This window comes from Falco cherrug, chromosome 12, assembly GCF_023634085.1.
Source record: "Falco cherrug isolate bFalChe1 chromosome 12, bFalChe1.pri, whole genome shotgun sequence".
Taxonomy (NCBI): domain Eukaryota; kingdom Metazoa; phylum Chordata; class Aves; order Falconiformes; family Falconidae; genus Falco; species Falco cherrug.
This window is the reverse complement of record NC_073708.1, coordinates 31,872,198-31,892,098: the sequence shown is the minus strand read 5'-3', so window position 1 is coordinate 31,892,098 and position 19,901 is coordinate 31,872,198. Positions and strand designations below refer to the sequence as shown.

The window sequence follows — 19,901 nt, the reverse complement described above, 5'->3', positions numbered from 1 at the left end:
CACTGTGGGTTTCTGGAAGTACAGAATTGGCTTTTCCTTACCGTCTAGTCCCCTTCAACAGAAAAATTGCCGAACTGAATGGGCTCTGACCTGCCGCCAGCCACCACACCATGCAGCGGTGCCAGCGGGTGTCGCATCCGAAGCAACGACTGGGACGTGGCAAGGGGCACAGCTGGGGCCCCCCGGACGGTGACATTAGAGCGGCGCCCAGCCCAAAGCTCCCTCCTGGCCTTGTAGCCAAACCCAAAACTACATGGAGGTGTGAGAAAGGAAATAGCAGTGGTTTATGAGTGTCAGGCAACCCCTTGTTAGAAAACACTCATTTCCCCCCAAATAAAATGGAAGAGCTGGTGCTGCCCTGGGAAGCGCTGGGCGCTGCGATGGTCCCGTTCTCCAATCCCCCACGGCCATGCAGCAGAGTGGCACCGGCCCTCGCCTCTCATCGGCCTCAGTGCTGGCTTTGAAGTAGAAAACAGGCAGAATGGCTTAAATGCAAAAAATTCCTTTCTGCAAATATCAATTTCCGCACGTATCTTTTAAGAAAAAGGTGTTGCAGAGTGAAAGACTTTGAAGAAAACTTTAAAGGTTGCAAAGAAACCTGTTTTTTCTGGTCCCACACCTACAGAAGCCTGGCAGAGCAGCGCAGCATGGCTGGGCAGCAAGGCCAGCGGCAACAGCGACAGCCAAAACGTGACTGACATCTGGTACCGGGGCTCTTGGGAAACGGGGTAATATTTTTAAAGTTTAGCTACATTTAAAGATATATTGCAGCATTTGAAGAATTAATTAATCTCCTCGGACTTTACTAGATGTGCTTCGTGTCCTTACTTTGGATGATTTAACCTGCAAGAGGTTCGCTGAAGATTAATCTGTTATCGTGCGAGGAACGGTTTTGTGCCGACAGGACAGTGACAGCACGGGGAAGCACAGCCGATGTGATGCCAGCGGCTCGATTTAACCAAATAGCCCCGTGATTTGGGAGGAAGCTGCTGCTGGGGAACGGCCAGACCTTCCCAGGTCAGAGGGCTGGCACCGGTGCCGCGCACCCGGAGAGGTCAATGCCGTGACCAGCGCTGATGCCCGCGGTCCTACAGCTGCTCACCGCACCCCCGTCCCCCGTCCCCAGCTGAAAGTAAATAACAACACAGCCTGTTAGCATTAGCAATTTTTTATTTTCCTTTTTTGTTGCATAGGAAATGCAGTACTTGCTTCCAGTAATTGTATTGTAATGTGAGAAGGTGGTAGCACTAATGGTTGAATACAAGAGTTAAACTAATCCACACCAGCTCAAAAAACCTGCGGAGACTTAGTTGAATAAGAATGGATGCCCACAGTGATTCTCAACCAATTACAATTTTTTTCACAGAACACAGTAAAACTAAAATGGTAACTATGAGAGTCAATACAAGTATACTAGAGGCACGAGGGGCCTGACTCATAAAAAAAAATGAACACGACATGGTATTAACACGGGTGTCAAGTGAATTTGCAGCAGATCTTTCACACGGCCGGTGGAAATTTTAGCGCCCTGAATTTCAAATTGACGCTGAGGGACTTGGCTGGGCCAGTCTCAGGCAGTGGGGCAGGGCTAGGTCAGAGCTCGGCTGCGCGGAGAAACCGCACAGCCAGCCAAAATGGAGATTTCTCCTTGATTGTATTTCCAAAGCAAAGAATTTCACAGACCTTTCCCCAAGGCAGCAGTCGCAGCCGGGCGCAGGGCGCCGGCAACAAGAACAAGCAGCGGCGGCGGATGCCAAGCCGGGCACTCTCTTCCTACCATGCTCCGTCTAGAAACTCATCTTCTTTTTGTCTTCCACGCCCCCCCCCCCCCCCCCCATATTAATTTGTGGATGCAGATAAAAGGGGGGGATTTCACCCAACACAATTGTTTTTGTTCATGCTTGAGCATAGAAGATTAACTAAGTGGAAAATAGTCTTCCCTAAAAAAAAAAGCATACAAAGTACAAAAAGTTCACGTTGTGTACGAGTGTTTGCCTTTGCAAAGGTTTTCTCTAGAGCTCAGAGGTAGCGATCTAGCGTGGTTTTTTTCTGGTACGGACAAGATTCTCTTTTGTAATCGAGCAGCCTCGTACCACCATGTTACAAACCCCTGGCATCGGCCAAAGTGCGGCACGGAGTCCGGCCTCTCCCCTGTCTCCCCCTTTTCTCCTGCCAGCCTGCGCGTCTGGGGTGTCGGAGCATGGTCCTGCACTGCCTCGCCTGCTCCGTGGCCCCTTCCCATCGACTCCTGTTCTCCGGTGGGGTTAGGGGAGGCGGAGAGGGGAAGGGGAGGGAGAGGAAAGCCAGCAGGCGCGCGTGCTGAGGAAAGCGGGGCTCGCCAAAGCGTGCGCTTGGAAAGAAAGCCATCCTCAATTTGGACGAGAAAAGCCCACCAGCCTCCCGTGTTAATAGCAAAGGAGCTTTTATGAATCGGGCCCAAAGTTTGTACAGAGTTTGTCTGAAGAAAAATATTGCAACTGTGCATGAAACTAAACAACCACATGAGGTTTTTTTTTTCTTTTTTTCTTTTTTTTTTTTTTTAAAGGGATTTTCTTTCTATATGAGGAAGTCTGGTGTGAAGAAGGGTCAAGCATGGGTACCTGGTTAACCGCTGCCCATTAAGAAATCTCTCGCAATGTGAGCTCAATCTCATTTGTGGGTTTAAAGGACTGTCCCTTAAATTTGAACTTTATGCATCTGTTCTTCAGAGCAAGCTCTCTGAATTCTTAGGGTAGCTTTTTGAGACGAAAATCTTACCAGGCACGGATTTCTGGTCTCAAACACCATGTCCTGCCCTCTAGGAAAAAGAAAAGAAAAAAAAAAAAAAAGGAAAAAAAAAAGAAAAAAAAGAAAAAAAACCCAAAACACAAGTAATACTGAATTTAAGTAAATGTATACCTCCAAAATACTGAAAACACCCCAAATCAAGAAAAGACAGAATTTGCGTTCTCAGTGAAATATCTTTAAACCTATCTGACAAGAACCAAGTCAGAAAAAAAGACTAACATAACTTTGAGTAATATTCATACAGCTACTAAGCATTATGGAATAGCATGCATTAATATTGTACGGTTATTTTACATCACCTATATCAGAAGGTTCTGACAGACAGCGAAGGCTACCGGTGTAGAAAAATCTTACTTCAGAAGAGCAATATAATACAGATTTCACAGGCACTACATTTTAATATATCAGGTATTATGCTGGTTTTCTTATAATTCTTTCTGTCCTAAAGCTGGCATTATAACAATGACCGAAAAGGCAAGGATCGAAGTAAACGGAAAGTAGATACCAAAGTTGATATATTCTTTTCTTTTTTTTTTTTTTCAGATAGATTAGTGCATAGTTTTCATGCAGATAAACACTGCTATGCATTTACATTGTTGGAAAGCAGAGTGAATTGAGCCCAAGTTGTCACATTTTTGTAAATCATTTTGCCAGCCTGTAATAGCACCATGTAATGGATTTGCATTAAACATTAAATTGATTTCAGAATTGGTGACACAGTATTCACTACAGTTAAGTGCTATGGAATAGCTTCAATGTTACCTGCTATATATCAAAGCAATTTTCATCCCACTGCTTTTTTATTGGAAAAAATAAAAGGAAAATGTACTCGATACTAATTAGACTATTGCGCAGCCTTGGACTTGATGATGGCATAGCTGGGTTTACTGTCAAACAGTAATACATGCATTGACTTCAAGACAAAATTGGCATTGTAAGCTTGATTTAATGAAAATCCTGCCTAGCAGGCAGTGTTAACTTCACAAGACCTGCCTCTGACAGACCTCATGAGGTTTATTTTGTTATTTATTTATTGTTTAGGTGCCATTGAAGCTCTCCTTACATTGTCATGCCGGTTATGGTTTTAATTTTGTTTGATGGAGGCCTTCTACCAAAAAAAAAAAAAAGATATTTCCAGAGACACAATGCAAAGTACAATATTAACTGACATTCTTAAAAAAAAAAAAAAAATTCACCACAAGGAAAAAAAAACTGTTTTAGGCTATGTATCTGGGTTTTTTTGTATTTTTGTACAGTAAATATTTTATAACACTGTTACTACAAAGCTGCAAATATACGGAACAAAGAGAACTAGAGAAAGAAAAAAAAAATGTTAGAGGGATTTTGCATATTCCTGTGGGCTGACTGAATACTGTGGAGTTGAGAAAACTTGGTGTTTCTTTTCCCCTTCGACCTTAAGGGGAGGGGGAACAAGCAACAGAGACAAAGTGTACCATGGCTGCCTAAACTTGAAGCCCGAAAGTTTTTATTATAAAGGAAGAAGAATAAATAATAATGGCATTGCTGGGGTGTGCGGCATGATGAAAGCAAGTGCCCTTGCTTGAAAAAAAAGAGGAAAAAAGAAAGGAATTAACTTGAGAAAAAGTCAATTCGCGCTAAGCCATTTCTAGGGCTTTAAATTTGGATGGGTGGGGGGGTGGATACAGGTCAGAGTATTTGTGCGTCTGACGCTTTCCGGAGAGAAGGAGACGGGAGAAAAAAGTTGTTCGCGTGACTCAAAAAGCACGACCAGAGCGACGCGGAGGGGAGCGGGGACGTAACGGGCCGCGGAGCCAGGGGCTGCGGCTGCTGGCCCGACTGCTGCCCGCTCCTGCCCGCTGCCTGCACACCCCCGGCGGGACCCTCCTGCTCGGCCCCCGCTCCTGCTTGCCTCGGAGGACTAAAACACTGTTTGTTCTCTACACCTGCACAGAACGGAACTGCTGTGTTTTCTGCGTGAGAGTAAGGTGAACGAAAATTTAATTTAGTGTGTAATACTTTACAACCCCTGTTGGTTAACACCCTTGACCGCCTACCTAATGTTTTAAAGCCTTTAAAACATTTTTTTTTCTCGCAATTCTGCTCAGAGTTCCCTAACTTTAGCGTCATCAAACTTAATATGACAAAATACCTTCAAAAATACAGCATACCTGTAATGTCCATTTACAATGGTTCTTCAGTAGCCTATACTTCTCAAGCATAGGAATATGCTATACCATTGAGAGAAGAAAAATAACTGTATTTAAATACATACAAAAAGGAAACAGGAAAGTTTTTAACTTAAATCCAGTTCCCAAAGGAAAAAAAAAAAAAAAAAAAAGCAATTCTATGAACGCTGCCTTTATAACGAACAATCAGAAATTCCACTAAGCTAATTTGACAGAAATTTTTCCTCATTTAAACAACATTACAAAAGTCCTGCATTATAAAATAGGGTAGAATAAATCAGTGTAATCAATAAAACTATACAACATACAAATTACATATCTTCTGAGTGGGCAGTTTAATTCTCTCTCTTTGCAGCCATGACTACAACATGCTCACTAAAAACAACTAACTGCCCAAACTATTGCTTAGTTTGTTTTGTTTAAAAAAGGGTGCAATTTTATTGTATATACAACCAATTTACTGGTAATACCTTGTCTCATAGCAAGGTTCTGACAAAATGTTTGTCTAGGCTTTTTTCCCTTCACTGTGAAGCACTGAAAGCTGCTATTTTTTTTTTAGTGCACATATGTCTTAATAAAGTAATGCCCAGCTAAGTGCTATAGGGAAGGCAAAGGATGCTGGCTAGAGGATGTGATACCATATACTAACAATCACACAATACAATAGAGCAAAATGACTACTCAACCACTTATCAGACACATATGAAAATCCAAAACATTTTATTTTTTCCTTAAATAGAGAATAACCAGTAAACAATTTTCAGAACTTGGAAGTTTAAAAACGTGCATATAAAAATGGGCATTATATACTTTTATTGAATGTGGATTGATTGCAGTCTGCTAATAAAAATGGGTGTGGGATCTGAAGAAAAAGGAAGTTTTTTTTTTTAAGGCTTGCTTGTGAAAGGAACAGTTGTAAAACAAAAATTGCTTGAAGCAGGGTTCAGCTTAGTGCTTCACAGTTTGACTGCTTCTCTAAGAAGAGCCCTTCCTGCATGTGCATTCAAAATCACAAAAGTACAAAGACAAACACCTAAAACACACTGCGTCAAGTGCAGCACCAACTTTGGTCAAATAAAAAAAAATTAAAAGAAAAATTAATAATTGCTAAGCTTTTCTACATGATATAAGCAGGTATTGCATATTTTCATATATCTGGGAGAAAACAAAACAAAAAGGAAGACTCCAAATAAAATGTAAAATGCAGCAACATCCAAAAATACTGATAATCTAGCATCTACAGATCTCAGAATAGCACTGCCACTGACCATACAGGACAATAAACACTACTCCTATCTGCGGAACAACTAACATCCTATTTAATTCTAGATGTTGAAACTGACAATGGCTGACATAAAAGTCACATTTACAAAAAGTGTCTCCAAATGCTTGACTAGGGAAAAACCCCTTTCAATATAGGAACATGTGCAACAATTCCACAAATAATCGCTATCCAGGGCAAGGCACATTGATATGGAATTTTTTTTTTGTTTCGTGCAAATTAAGAAAACAAAACAAAACATTGTTTCAGGGAAAAGATGAGGAGCAAAGTGTCTTCCCAAGAATTTCAGTTACTTGATTGTATAGGACAGTAGTAGAAACCCTTCTGAAGGGTCGAACAAACATAGTTTAAAGGCAAGTGCCTGGAATAGGGATTACAATATTGTGTCTTAATGCACTCTACTTTACCCTACATTAACTATATAAAAATTAGTTACTAACACTAGAACATGCAGAGACTTTCTCTGATTAGCTGGACTCGCCAACCAGAACGTATATATATGTATAGTATAGGAAACCTTCTTAAAGTTGCATGTGAAGCAAAGGGGTGCTCCGCTGTCTGATAGAAAAAATCACTTGCACTCTTTTTTTTTTCTTTTTTTTTTCCTTTTTTTTGTACATAAGATACAGGACGTTTGGGGTCCAAACTTTTTTTGTTTTTGTTTTTTGTTTTTTTTGTTTTTTTTTTTTTTGTTTTTTTTTTCTTTTTTTCTTCTTCAGCAAGTGCCCTTGCTTTGAACTGGCATAAGTTGTAAGATCAGCATCATTCGTTTCTGTAATGTTTTCTTCGCAGTCCAGAAAAATGTACCAGTTCAGGGACACAAAGGTGTTTTACTTTCTGGACTGTTCTCTCTTTATTCCCAAGGTGTTTGAGAACTGATAAACCCTATATTGCCGGAAACACGTAAAATTTGTCAGAATTGGCATAATCCATTATAGTGACTTTTAGCTTATAAAATTAACAGATATTATGATTTCATTTTAGTTATGTGCTTTGATAACAGAAAATGATTAATTAGCATTTAATGTAGTTAACATATTGTGGTAAAAGCACCATTAGATTTGTTTTTTTTTTTTTTTAATTTTCCTTCAGTTTTAAAGGGATACAAGTTCAACAATAAAAAACATAAAAAGCAAAAATAGCTCCCCTTTTTCTTGCAAGGCTGTTTTTTACCCCAATAATTTAGAGTCCTGGGGTGGAAGGACTTGGAAAACAAAAATAGAATTTTCAACAATCTCTATCTTACAAAGATATTTAGCTATCCAATGAAATTGCACTTTACTCAATTCAAAATTAGATTGTTTTGATTGATTCCTGTCAGTTTCTGTCAAAACAGACCAACTTCCCCATTTCTGCGTGAATTTTTGTGTAATTGTTGAAAATTGTTGAAAAATGTTTTTTTTTAAATGTAAGTGCAGCATTTCAAACTTTTTTTCTTTTTTTTCTTTTTTTTTTAGTGAATAGTAGTAGTTCGATGTTTTAGATCGCTCTGCAATTGAGTGGAAAAAAATTGTTGACAATGCTCTTATGGTTCATGTTACGTATCTAAGTGCCGACTGTAAAAAAAAAAAAAAAAAAAACTCAACAAAAAAAAACCTGCAATTTTTTTTCCGATATGTTACAGAAAAACATGCTCTATGTCTGTCCGGTAAGTTATATATTGCAGAATTCCGCTACTACAAAAGTTATAGTTTAAGTGTGTTTCATGATTTCTCAAGAAGTCTCACACCTGTATGGGAAAAATCGATGAGGATACTGTAAAACAGTTAGGCTCCATACGGAAAGTGTGTTACAACAGCGAGTTGGTAAGCAGCAGCAGAGGCTAGTTCTACTCAGTGTCACCTAACGCTTACACTACCAATGAAACACTTCAAAAGTTATGAAGCCCAACCATTTCCAGCACCATATGAGAAATTACAACAGTCCTAAGTTGTCTAAAAAAAAAAAAAAAAATAAAATCTTGAAAAAGTTACGGCCTTTGCCATTCAACCATAACGTTTGCCATTTCCATGTACTAGTTTGCTGTCGGTGTCTGCTCGCCTCCCCTTCCGCCGATGTGAAGTCGCTGCGCTGCGTTGCTGCTGCTTCCGTGTTACAGAGGTGGGAAGGGGTCTGGTGGTCTGTCCGGTGGGTGGTGGGAAGCGGAGACTTTTATCCCAGGTACCAGGACTGCAAAAGAGAGAGGAGAAGCATCAGCCCCGCTGCCCACTTTCACTGCTTCCCGAAGGGCTCCGGGCATTGCCGCCAGCCTCCACCGCCAAGAGGGGGGCTAATTGAGACTGTGACGAATTGACCTAATTACAAAGCTTAATTAAAAATACTGTACAAATCAATATATTTTTTTTTTCATCGACAGTCGCTGGACATAGCTACAGATGAACGCGGGGGTCATGTCACGTTACAAGTTATCAATCTTTTTAATAGATTATGGCTTGAAGATCCCTCCAGTTCACTTTTGTCTAATCCCCTGAAAAGGCGATACACATTCGCCTCTCTGTGCCATTTATCACCCTGCAGTCGGGGTTTTCTTGGGTATTTAGGCATGTGCCAGCATAAGCATCTGTTGCTTTATACTGCCCTGCTTCAACTGTCTCACTGGAACAGATGCACAGAAATTCAACAACAGGGCTGTTTTCTTAGGAGAAATGGGGATTGCTAGAGAAAAGCCGGGATAAAGTAAATCTGGGGGAAAGTGGATCAGCGAAAGTGTCCTGTATCTCTGGCCATACTTGTGTTTCAAAACAAAACGTGGACCTCAAATAATAGCTTTTCTTTGGGAAAATCTTTTTTTCCTCTCTCTTTTTTTTCCTTCCCCCAAAGGGAAGGAATTCCCTGGGAATTCAGCTCCACAACAATACCGTCCTTAACCCACCCGTGCAGATGCCCAGAGCACAGAAAGCAATTTTGCTCCTTGATAGGAAAATAAACACTGTCGGAAAGCTGGAGTGGGCTTTGCTGGAGTCGGGGCAGTGCCACCGCACCGGGGAGACCCGGCTCGGCCCCAGTGAGGTCAGACCAACCTGAACCCGGGATGAATAAGAGCAGTGTTAGGCCCTGGGACTGTACGCGCAGGGGGATGCTACTTGGCAATGACATATTGCTGTGGGAATACACCAACAAGCGGCAACTATTTAGCCTGAAGTGAAGTAGTACAACAAGAAAGATTCAGGTATTAAAGTGCTGTTGCTGATACCCCACGTTTTTACTTCGGCTCCCGCAATATATGAGGTGCATATGTGTGCACGTATAAACTGACGACAAGTTTTACCAAGTTTTTCCTCCGTTCCTTTTCAGCGTCTGACGTGATTGATAGCATAATCAACCTGGGGAGGATTTATGAACATTTACAGAAGACTCTGAGGCAAGTTTCATGTGGGACTCGGAGATTATGTGGTCTTGCCATGGAGGTAGGAACCGGTAAAATAAATAGCACGATTGGAGAAGTTGTCCTGCTTCCAATACACCTCATTAACTAACTCTTCCTCTGCTCACCCTTCTGAATACAAACACACCGGTCCCGTATCGGCTTCATCTATTGCCTACAGATTTTATATTTAGACTTACGCAGGCTGCAATTAAACCAAATAGTTCTCATATGTAAAGTTCATAAACAGAGGAAAGTTCTGGCAGGAGTAGTGAAGTGGTGCCAAGTCCCGTTGCCCCCCCTGATCGCAGGGCCCTACTGATTTTAGGCGGGCGCGGGCCGCGGAGCGCGGGCCGTGCCAGCGGCACTTCCAACCACCACCAGCTCCCAACTCTTCCGAACTTTGCTGGCTCGTCCCTTACGCTTGTCATTGGAGTGTGACAAGTCTTTGGTCGGGCTGGGAAGTGTGGAAGTGCCCAGCAGGGAGTACAGGGGTTAAAATTTCAGAGCCGATGGTTCAAATCTATATCGCAGATGTCCAATTGGCTCCCCTCGCTGCCGGCCCGGCCACATGGCCCGCCGGCCGGGATGGCGGGAGCTGCTCGGGCCTCGCCACTCCTCTTTAGCTTCAAAAGCAGATTAAAAAAAAAAAAAAAAAAAAGGCAGGAAAAAAAGGCAAAAAGCGAGGAAGCTGAGGGTGCGGAGGTGGAGCTGCTCCTGGCGGCGCTCCCCCAGGGCCGGGGCGGCAGCGGGGCTCCCCCCGGGCTCCCCTCGGTCCATCGCCGTCCGCTCGTCGGTCCGTCCCCCGCCGCACCGCGCTCCTTCACGCATCTTGCTATTCAGCCTGTGCCTTGCAGACAAGGTTACCCCAGAGCGGCTCTGTAATCCTTCACTGAAATAGGCTTTATTGATTGCTCTGGTCTATTGTTCCCTTTTCAAGTCCCCCAAGTTCAAGTTCATCCTGGTGTTACATCATGTCTCGTTGCTAGGGGCAACCAGACAGCCCCAGACGTGACTATCATTAGCAAGAGCCGCGCTGCGCCCTCCCACCGCCCGCCAGCCGCTCTGACGTAGCAGCCCCGCTGCAAACACATTGAAGTATTTATTCTGCCTAATTTATGACCTCCACAGCAAGAGAGACCCCCACTCCAAAAACCAACACTGTTGTATATTTAATTAATCTGTCTTTCTCTGGCACTTGGGAAAGTTAGACAAAGGTCTAATTATTGTGTGTCGCTCCCCACACTTTTCTTTTTGGGGTGACTATTTGCATGGGAAAAGAAACGGCGAGGCTGGGCGTAAGTCCCCTCCCTCCAAAACACCTTTTTTTTCTCCCCTGCCCTATTGACATTTCATGAAATACTTTAGCTGCTTAAGGGAATTAGAAAAAAAAAATCTGATGTGAATGTAACTCCTTCTGAGTTGGTATTCAGTAACACAAATCAACTCATGACATGTTTAAATTTAAATGCTAACCACACACTCTGCGAGTTACTTTAAAGGTTAGTTTTTAATCAATAGAAGTTGCTGACTCCGGAGTTTTTAGCGGCGCAGTGCAGCTCTGGGGCCTTTGTCTAGCGTTGGGCTTTCAAACTTTTTTTTTTTTCTTGAGATGATTTTAGCAATGATTTGCAGACACAGAGTGCTATTGTGCTCCTGAGTAGCAACATGTCAATAAAGGAGTAGAGTTACCATGCACTAGGGTGTCAATATGACTCCTGCAGACACTGCTCGGCCTTAATACCAATGAAAAACTTAATTAACCCTTACAGGATTGACCCAAACCGCGCGGCTATTTTTTAAACTTCCATGCCGGGGCTCTGGATCGCCTTTACTAAAAAGCTGCTTTTACAGGATCCGAACTCGGAGCACCTCGCAAACAGCTGCATCCCGCTTCGCCTGCTCCTGCAAGCCCACTTGGATGAGATGTTTTATGGGCTGAGGCAGCAGAACAGCGAGACAGAGAGCGCATTTACCCATCAGATCCCACCAGCACCACTCTCAGGATACCGTTTTAATTTAGAGCGTCTTACAGCTGAAATGCACACACAGAATGATCCTCCTTTTCTACTAATCATTTTAATATTAAGATCTCATATCCCCCTCAAGCCTCCCATACACGTCTAAGTCTTCCCGGATTAGGTCTGAAGACCACTATTGTCCTTCTGAAGCACCTGTGAAACTTCTCTGCAAGGGAAGAGGAGACCTCCGCGAGTCAAATGAAAATGTCTGGGAAGCTTATTACACATTTGGAGTTTTGATAGTCAGGATCTGTCAAGTTTTTCTGCACAATCAGGGGGCTTAGAGGGGAAAAAAGAAGCCCGTATCCCTACGTTCAGATGGCTGAAGTATTTTGCGCCTTCTTTCAGAGCACTGCTCGATGTGGTGCAGGCTGTCCTCTCGCATCTACCCACCTTACCCATTTTATCCTCTCACATTCTGTAACCTATCTGACTGCACCCAGACAGAGAACAGCATATTGCCTTTCTTAATTTAAAATCAACATTTAAATCACGCGCACTATCACAATACGGTCAGGACGATATTATCTCTGCACGTTTCATAAAAGAGCCAGTATTTTATTTCCCCTCTGTTTAGTTTGCAGTACTATTCTCCCAGCCAGTTTAGAGCTAAATGAACCCACTGGAGCTAAAGGTCCCACTCAGTGCGATTACTGCCACACAGTTGTCGGTGCCGCTATGGGTCTGTATTGTCCTGCCCAGCATCTTGCTGTCCTTCCCCAGCGCTCAAGGTGAAACATCAGAAAGAATTCTGCAGTCCAGTACGAGATCTTTGCTTCCCTTTCTCCAGTCAAATGAAGAAGTAATCTCATCAGGTTGAAAAGTGCTGACTAAGGATTTAATAAAGTGCCTGCAGATGTGTGTCATCTCTAAGGTATTCAACTCATGTAATGCAAAACAGTTCCACACCGAATGTGCTTATAAAATTCCATTTAACCATTGCAGAGCTCTATTTTACTGTTCTCGGAGGAGTATTATCACACTTTTTTTTCCCCCCTAATTTACAGCACCATGAAAGTTGAAACTCTGTGCTGCCAGTATCTGAGAATCCTCACAGTAGTAAGGTTTTATGAACCATAAACAATATCTACTTGACTGAATCCTAAACAGGAAGTCTGAAATGGCAATTACGTTTCTTTGATAGCGCAAGTCTATTTGTTTCTTATGCTCTTCTGGAGATAGCAGAGACACACAAAAATCCTCAAGCCACTTCTGACAATCGGGCCCTTTGTATGGGAAGAACAGCAAGAAAACACTTGGCGATTCAGGATATTTAAAAGGAAAAAAGCTGAAAGTGCCTCACTGACTCCGGTAGCAGTTTCTGCCTGCGTCAGGAACCCAGAACAGGCCCATTGTTTATTAAAATCTTCTTAAACCAGCCTTCCTGCACAACGTGTTTCACCCCCGGCTCCCAAGCCTAACTAAGCACCGCTCACATGTTTTAAACCAGAAAGACAATCAAATGCAAACACGTTACATTTACTCCTACCTGCACATCTCCTGCCCTAACAATAGGACCTTTCACCTCGCAGAAAAAGCGAGGGTTGTAAAGCAGCCCTATCTGTTTTTCAAATTAAAAAGTTAAACAAAAGTCCTCAAGGGCAAAGTTTAACGCTGCGGAAGGAGGTTGTTAATGTGGAATCCAGAACTGGGTGTGACAGTTGGCTTATTTCTCCAGGCGATGTAGGTTATTTAAGGACATTCACACATTTGAAATTCTGACAAACTCCACACATAGGAGCTTTTGCTTCACCTAATCCACTTAGGGCTAAGACCTGGTCTGTACTAGCCTTTTTCTTTAGGTTTCAGCCTGGTTCCGCTGCTTGGCGGTGGGACGGGTCGGTGCCATCGGGACTTCAAACGTGGCTGCCGCACTGCTGTGGCCGTTGCTGCCCCGGGCACAGCTCTGCTTGCAGGAAGCTATCGCTGCACAGGCCCGGGCGGGAAAATACACCTTTGATAAGAGCCTAAATAAAAGAAAACTTGCAGCTTTAGAGCTCGCCGGCAAAGCAGCTGTTTGAGCAGCCGAGCTGAACCTGAGCCACGACCGTCGGGCACCTGCGAGGCTTCATCACAGCGCATCAGCTCAGTGGCTTTGTTTGGGGATGACATTGCAGTCATCTCAAGAACTTCAAGGCAATCAAAAACATTAACCCCAGGAAGGTGAACCAGGGTGACAAGTCCTTCTGTTTGCAAAGATAAAATGAGAATGTAAACAGCTAAGCAGCAAACTGGTCCTTTAGATATCACCTTGTGAGAGGTCCCAGGAAGGCTCCTTCCCCACGATGCGTCGTGTGAAAGCAAGGGGCCAAACCTGGGCTTTGATGCAGTTTCAAAAAGGCTGCCAGGGTGAGTGAAGGCAGTGGCAACTCAGCTTCTGGTGCGACTGGCTGGAGGGCTCCTGCAGATAAAGCGACTGTCTTTGGTTTACCCCACATCTGAATTCATCCCACTTCTCTATTGGTTTCTCCAGAGTTTCTCCAGGCATGAAATTTGATGCTACTGCGTAAACCGAAAGGTGAATGTTAAAGACAAGGTCACCTTTGTGCCTATGTAAGTTATTTTCTTAGAGCTGGGATTAATTATTTAGTAATTATATTTTCCAAAATAAAATACCGAAAGGGACATAAGTAGCATGTTGGTCATCCCCAAAGGGATATAAAACAGTGAGTGAATCTTCTGGTTGTCCAACATCCACACCCAGGAGAGTTGCACGCCCCACTACGAGCATATTTATGCTGTCTTGAGGGAAGATAAAACCTGTCCCAGGAGGGACACTAGTCTCCAGGCGATGTGTACAGTAGCTCTGCATCCAATAGCGTTTGCAGGAATGCCAATTGTGGCAAACTGCATTAAATTACATGCAATAATTTTGTAATATGGACTTTTGCCTGCTGACTATTAAAAATGTATAGTAGTCCAAACCACTTCTCTCCCGGGACCAACAAACTCACTTCAGGCAAGATTTCTGCTTGGGTTCAAACCTCAAGTTGGGAACAGCTAGTGTTTTTAACTAAGTCACCCCAAACCCTCCCAAACCTATGAAAACACACTCATACAGTAACTCCTGCTGTTGTTCCAGACATCTGAATGTTCCAGTAAAGTGTCCCAGCTGGCCCCAGATGTTTCTTAAGTATAAAGCAATGCTCTGAGCACTGGACCCCCTGCTGCCCGAACCTGAAGCTCAGCGGATTAAAGGTTGACTGCACTATGACATATTTGCATTTAGCCTGAATATAATACAGCAAAGACTTATCAATGGCAAATGTTTGAAATGTAATCCAGCAAGCAGAGTAGGCTGGCACTTTGAATATGATGTATAAATAATGTATGGGAATTTAAGATCTAAATTAGATCTACAGGAAGAAAACTTTCCCTTTTCTCTGACTCTCTTAAAAGAAAGTTCTCTCACAATGAGGTCATTTTTATGTCCGTCTTTCAGTTTACAATCTTGCTTTTAGACAGAGGGTCTTCCTTTTGCTTCGAGAACATTTCACCAGTTACAGTTTTCCTCCAGTTTTCTAAATAGTTAACTGAAGAACTTAATTTATTTGCTAGTAAATTGACTTTTAAATCTGCAAAATAACTTCTAAACTTTGCGTGGTACGCTGAAAGCTAACTGCAGTAACGCTACTAAATGGTAACCCTTGCTGTTTAAGGGGGGGGGGGGGGGGAAGATAGTGGAGTGAAAGAGAGAGAGGAAAAAGAAAGGGAGAAAGAGAGAGAAACAATCCCATTTTGTTTTTTGTTAGAGGACGGCATACTACATAGATCAGAGACTTTTCAAAAAATAAAAACCCCCACTGTACACAAAGCACAGGAAAATGTGAGGAAAAAAGGAAAAACCTAAAAGCAGCTTAGAATGTGTTAACTCTGCCATTCTGTCAGCTTAAAGAGTATTTTATGCTTGATCAACAGCTCTCTTTTATTATGCTTTTCTTTCATTCATTCAAGACATCAAAGACCAGAACCACCAGTGTACCTGATCTACCAGAAGAACTTGTAAGGGTGTTCTAAAGAAACGGGGGTATTGGGAGCCAGACACCCCTGCGGACAAGGCAGTTCAAAGAGAATATTTCAACAATGATTACATTTTGTAAATCTTTGTACGAAAGACAGCTTATTTCCTGCTTTTTTCATGAAAAATAGATTCTATCCATTAAAGTGAGCCCACAGTATGAAAGTTACTTGAGATCTGAGGTACAGCAAGCGGATTAAATGGATGGTGAGATGAAATCTTTGAGAGAGACGATGGCTTTCTCCGATATTTGTCACTGCCATAAGGTTTTCTGACTGGGATAGAAACTTATTTACTTGTAGACTTGCTGGTGGCAGGGAAGATGTTTGTAAAAGCAAAATAAACCAAAATGAAACAGAAAGAAAAACTGTAACAAATAAAGGAACTACGAAAACACATGGCTACAAAAGCCTTTTGACATGTTTTAAAGAAAAACTATATATATTCTCCCCACTCCACAAATCGCAGGCTAGCCATTTAAATCCAGCAGACGACTCGGAAGAGCAGCACAGAGACCCAAGCCAGCTGTTTACTTTTCAAAGCCTGTGGTGGTTTCTGCATTGATAAACTATATAACCTCACACACACAGAGGGGATTTTAGCTATGCCAGACCTCATTGCTCTGTCCTGGTCTCTTTATGTGCTGTCACAGAGTAAAAACGATCCTAACACAAACCCTGAAATAATATCTTGCTCCAGAAAGGACATCTTTGTAGATATTTCCTGAGTTACTGCCAAAAAAGAATTTTTTTCGTCCATTCATTCTTTCAAAGTTTTGCTATAAACATAGCCAAAATTGTTCGGGAGTAATCAGAAATGACCAAAATATGACCCACCAGCCAAGTACAGCTGTCAGGGAGAGAAAGCTGCCCCCATGCCTCCCGCCCAGCCAGCAGCCACCTCTGCCACCACACCTGGGTGACACTCACTGGCATCGGCACCCTTCTTGCTCCCCTGCTACATACATCGCCTTTTGCAAGGGAAAAAGAAAACAGTAGTACACATTTTATCAGAGAAGTAAAAGATGACTTTAAAGCCCACCTCGTGGTTTACATCTACTATTGTGATTTAAAAGTAAATATGCTGTGAAGGGGCTTTCAAATTCTGCACTTTACGCCTCGCGTTTTAGACAGCCCTGTATTCTCTTCTGCTGGAAGCACAGCTAAATTTGCTAGAGTGCAACACTTTTTAATATTTCTTATGCTAAATCTCACTTATTTCTTTCCTCTTATTAAATAAAGTGTGCATCGGGACTTGGATCTGCTTATAACGTCATGCCAGGAGCTCCCATGGAAACTGGGATGGCAGACACACTGCTCTGATGGGACTTTCCAGCGTTTTGTTAGGAAAACAGCAAGCCCTTTGGGAAGCGCTATGAGCCTGCTCCTGAAAATACAGTGCCCGCGTTGTCCTGTGTTCCCTTGTGCCCCTAGACACGGCACAAAGCTGGTGGGTGCACAGGGACCCCCCAGCCTTGACAGTGGGTGCAGGGGGCCAGCGGCAGCCCCGGCTACCAGCCCCACGCGCCCGCGGTCTGCCTGTCTTGGGCTCTGCCAGCGTGTTTGCAAGTTCAAGTTCAGGTTTAAGTGAAATAAAATGCTCCTCAGGAGTCTGCAGCCAGCCCTCATTTACATGTGATCCCTCTGAACTTCGCCTGCGCCAGCGCGCCCTGTTTCCAGGGCCCGCCGAAGGAATGTTTTACAGTTAGAGCCCGCAGTGCTTTCTCAGGCATTTTAGACCCAGAGGCCCAAGTTTCAAGCTGCAGCATTAAAAGTTTCCACAGAGCTACTGCAGAGAGGGGGGGTGGGGGTGGAGGGAAATGAGGAGAACAATATCGTCTTAATTGTCTCTATATAGCTCCACAGTTAAAGTATTACTTTTTAAAGGGACATAATTTATTCTAGAGGCACGGTGTTATAACAACCAGTACATACTTTCACCGCAGCGTAACCCGCTCTATTCTTCATTGTGCTTTCCGGTTTTGTTGCTTTTGCAGAACTCCCTGTTACCCAGTCCCCTATACTGTACTTACAGTTTTATTCAATTTAAGCCAGTTCCTGCAGTCCTCAGGCAAGCGAAACTCCCCTGAAGCCTCAAGAGTTTTGCCTGTAGCAGGACTGCAAAAATAATCTCCCCGCAACCGCCATTTCCCCCAAAGTTTCTTTACTTTTATTGCTTTAGACAATCGGGGAAAGTCATCCAAAGAAAATCAACCCCCAGTCTGGGCCTCCCAAGCTCCATTTGCAGCGAGACAGCCTGAGCGCACACACACACGCACAGAGACACACGTACACACACACTCTGGGGGTTTGCCCCTGGGACTGTCCTCTGTCCCGTGCCGGCGGGGAGCAGCGGAGCAACTGGAGCGACATGAGGGGCCCATGGGGCCGAGGGGTCCCAGCGGGATGGGCTGCTCGGCCGGCAGGCTGCTGCAGAGGCTCTGGCTCTTTGCTCTGCAGAGTCTGGGGTACAAAAGGTAGTTTTCAACTGCTTTTCTTGACTTCCCTGAGTACTTCAGAGTACCCAGCACAAGAGGAAAGCGAGGGGAGATAACAACTTGAACTGGAGGGGAGAGTGAGCCCTCCCTCTGAACCCCACCCCCCCCCAAAACCCCCAGTGCCCAGCCTCTGCCCATGCTGGGTGCCTGTGGGTGAAGCAGGCAAAGGAGCATCCCCATGGCTCTGCTGGGATAGCAAAAGCAGCGTGCACAGCCTGATAAAGGCAGGGCAAAAAATACGGGGGGGGGGGGGACACGACACAGGTCGGTGGAGGGCCGGAACGCATGGGAGAGGAATTTGGCTGTGCGCAGCAGGAACATCAGGGCTGGCGGGGCACACACCAGGCAGGTGCAGATGGATAGAGGGGACAGCACAGGAGCTGGGGACTCCAGGGCAAGGACAACAGCATGTTCTCAGAAGTGGGTAGAGAAAGGTTGGGGTTTGGAGACTGCCGAAAAGGAAGAGGAATCGGGGTTTTGGCAAGTCTTAGGTGTACTGCGCAAAGAGATCAAAATTGGTCTCCAAATCAACATGGACAGAAATTGGGGCATGGAGGCATCTCTGGTGTTTTTGCCACATGGACCTTAAAATTAAAGTAGACAGTAAGCTGGAGGACTAATGAATCAATTCAGCAGTGAATTCCTCTTCCCAAATCTTTCCTTAAAAAAAGAAAGCCAAGAGGCTGAACAAAATAACCCCTCCTGAACGCGAGAACTTTTGATGTCTGCATTTTTCCTGATGCTTTGTACCTTGCTAAACTGAACAAAGTTCATTAAGCAAAGTGGAAGGGTATGCACCGTGCCTGTGCTCAGCACTCAGTCCCCAGCACCTGCGGCATGGGGATCAATGACAGGACTTCTCCCATTACACTGCAGGGAGCCCCCGGCCAGGGACGTGCTAGCAGATGAGTCCCGTACAGCTCCGTCGGGATCGGGATGCTACAGGAGCTGGGTGACCAGGGCAAGGAAAGGCCAGCCCAGCCTTCAGAGGTAGCCAGCGCTCCGGTGGAGAAATGAGAAAAGCCTGTGCAGCACATGATCTGCCTTGGGATGAGGAGGGACATATTAGACATGGTTGGCTAAAGGGACTTGGGTCTTGGCCTAGCTTGGAGTGATTTTCACACATACTGTGAGATGCCAATGAAAGTCTTGGTGGAGTGTAAAGTCATTAAATGAGATGAAATTAAACAATTTAGTTATTTCTGCTTCATCATATTTGTGCAGTATGGCAGGCAGAATGAATTACTACTAATGATCAAATTTAGTAATACTAATTAAACTATCTCAATTTAATTAATACTAACAGAGAAAACAGACAAAATTACTAATGTAAACCTTGAACTTAAAATCAAAAGGTGCCTCCGCTTTTATGAGCCACTGACTGTGAGGCTTTTCTCTGAAAACAGGCTGTACAGAAGTGGCTCTTTGTACTTAGTAAGCAAGCTGCTCCATTGTACGGAGAATTACAGCTCTCCCTCATCTTATTTTTTTTTTTTTTTACTTCCTGTTTTCTAAATGTTACTACTTTTACTCCTCATATTCCTGAAAAGCCTGCAGAAGAATCTGAACTCTCTTTTGACGCACACAACATCAACAGGACTGATAAAGCGGTTCCCACTACTGGGACAAGTTCTGCCCTTGATACTATGTCAGGAAGACAAGGAGTTTGTTAAGAGCCTGTGGAGCCTCCCTTGCTGGGAATGAACCAGATGGAATGTAACCTGGCCTAGACTTTCAGATTTAGCTTACAGGACCAGTAAACTG

The 19,901-nt window shown here is 43.7% G+C and overlaps 1 protein-coding gene across 18 annotated transcripts in view; it reads right to left on the bottom strand.

Moving 5' to 3' along the window:
• Window positions 1-1,152: 1,152 nt before the first annotated feature.
• The window catches only part of NFIA (nuclear factor I A), a 359,870-nt gene continuing 341,121 nt past the window's right edge, over window positions 1,153-19,901 (bottom strand). For all 18 annotated transcript variants that reach the window (XM_027806993.2, XM_027806996.2, XM_055725262.1 and 15 more), the window contains one exon: window positions 1,153-8,406. In XM_027806993.2, the coding sequence (XP_027662794.2) occupies window positions 8,389-8,406 (18 nt within the window). In that variant the 3' untranslated portion in view covers window positions 1,153-8,388. The remainder of the gene's footprint in view (window positions 8,407-19,901) is intronic.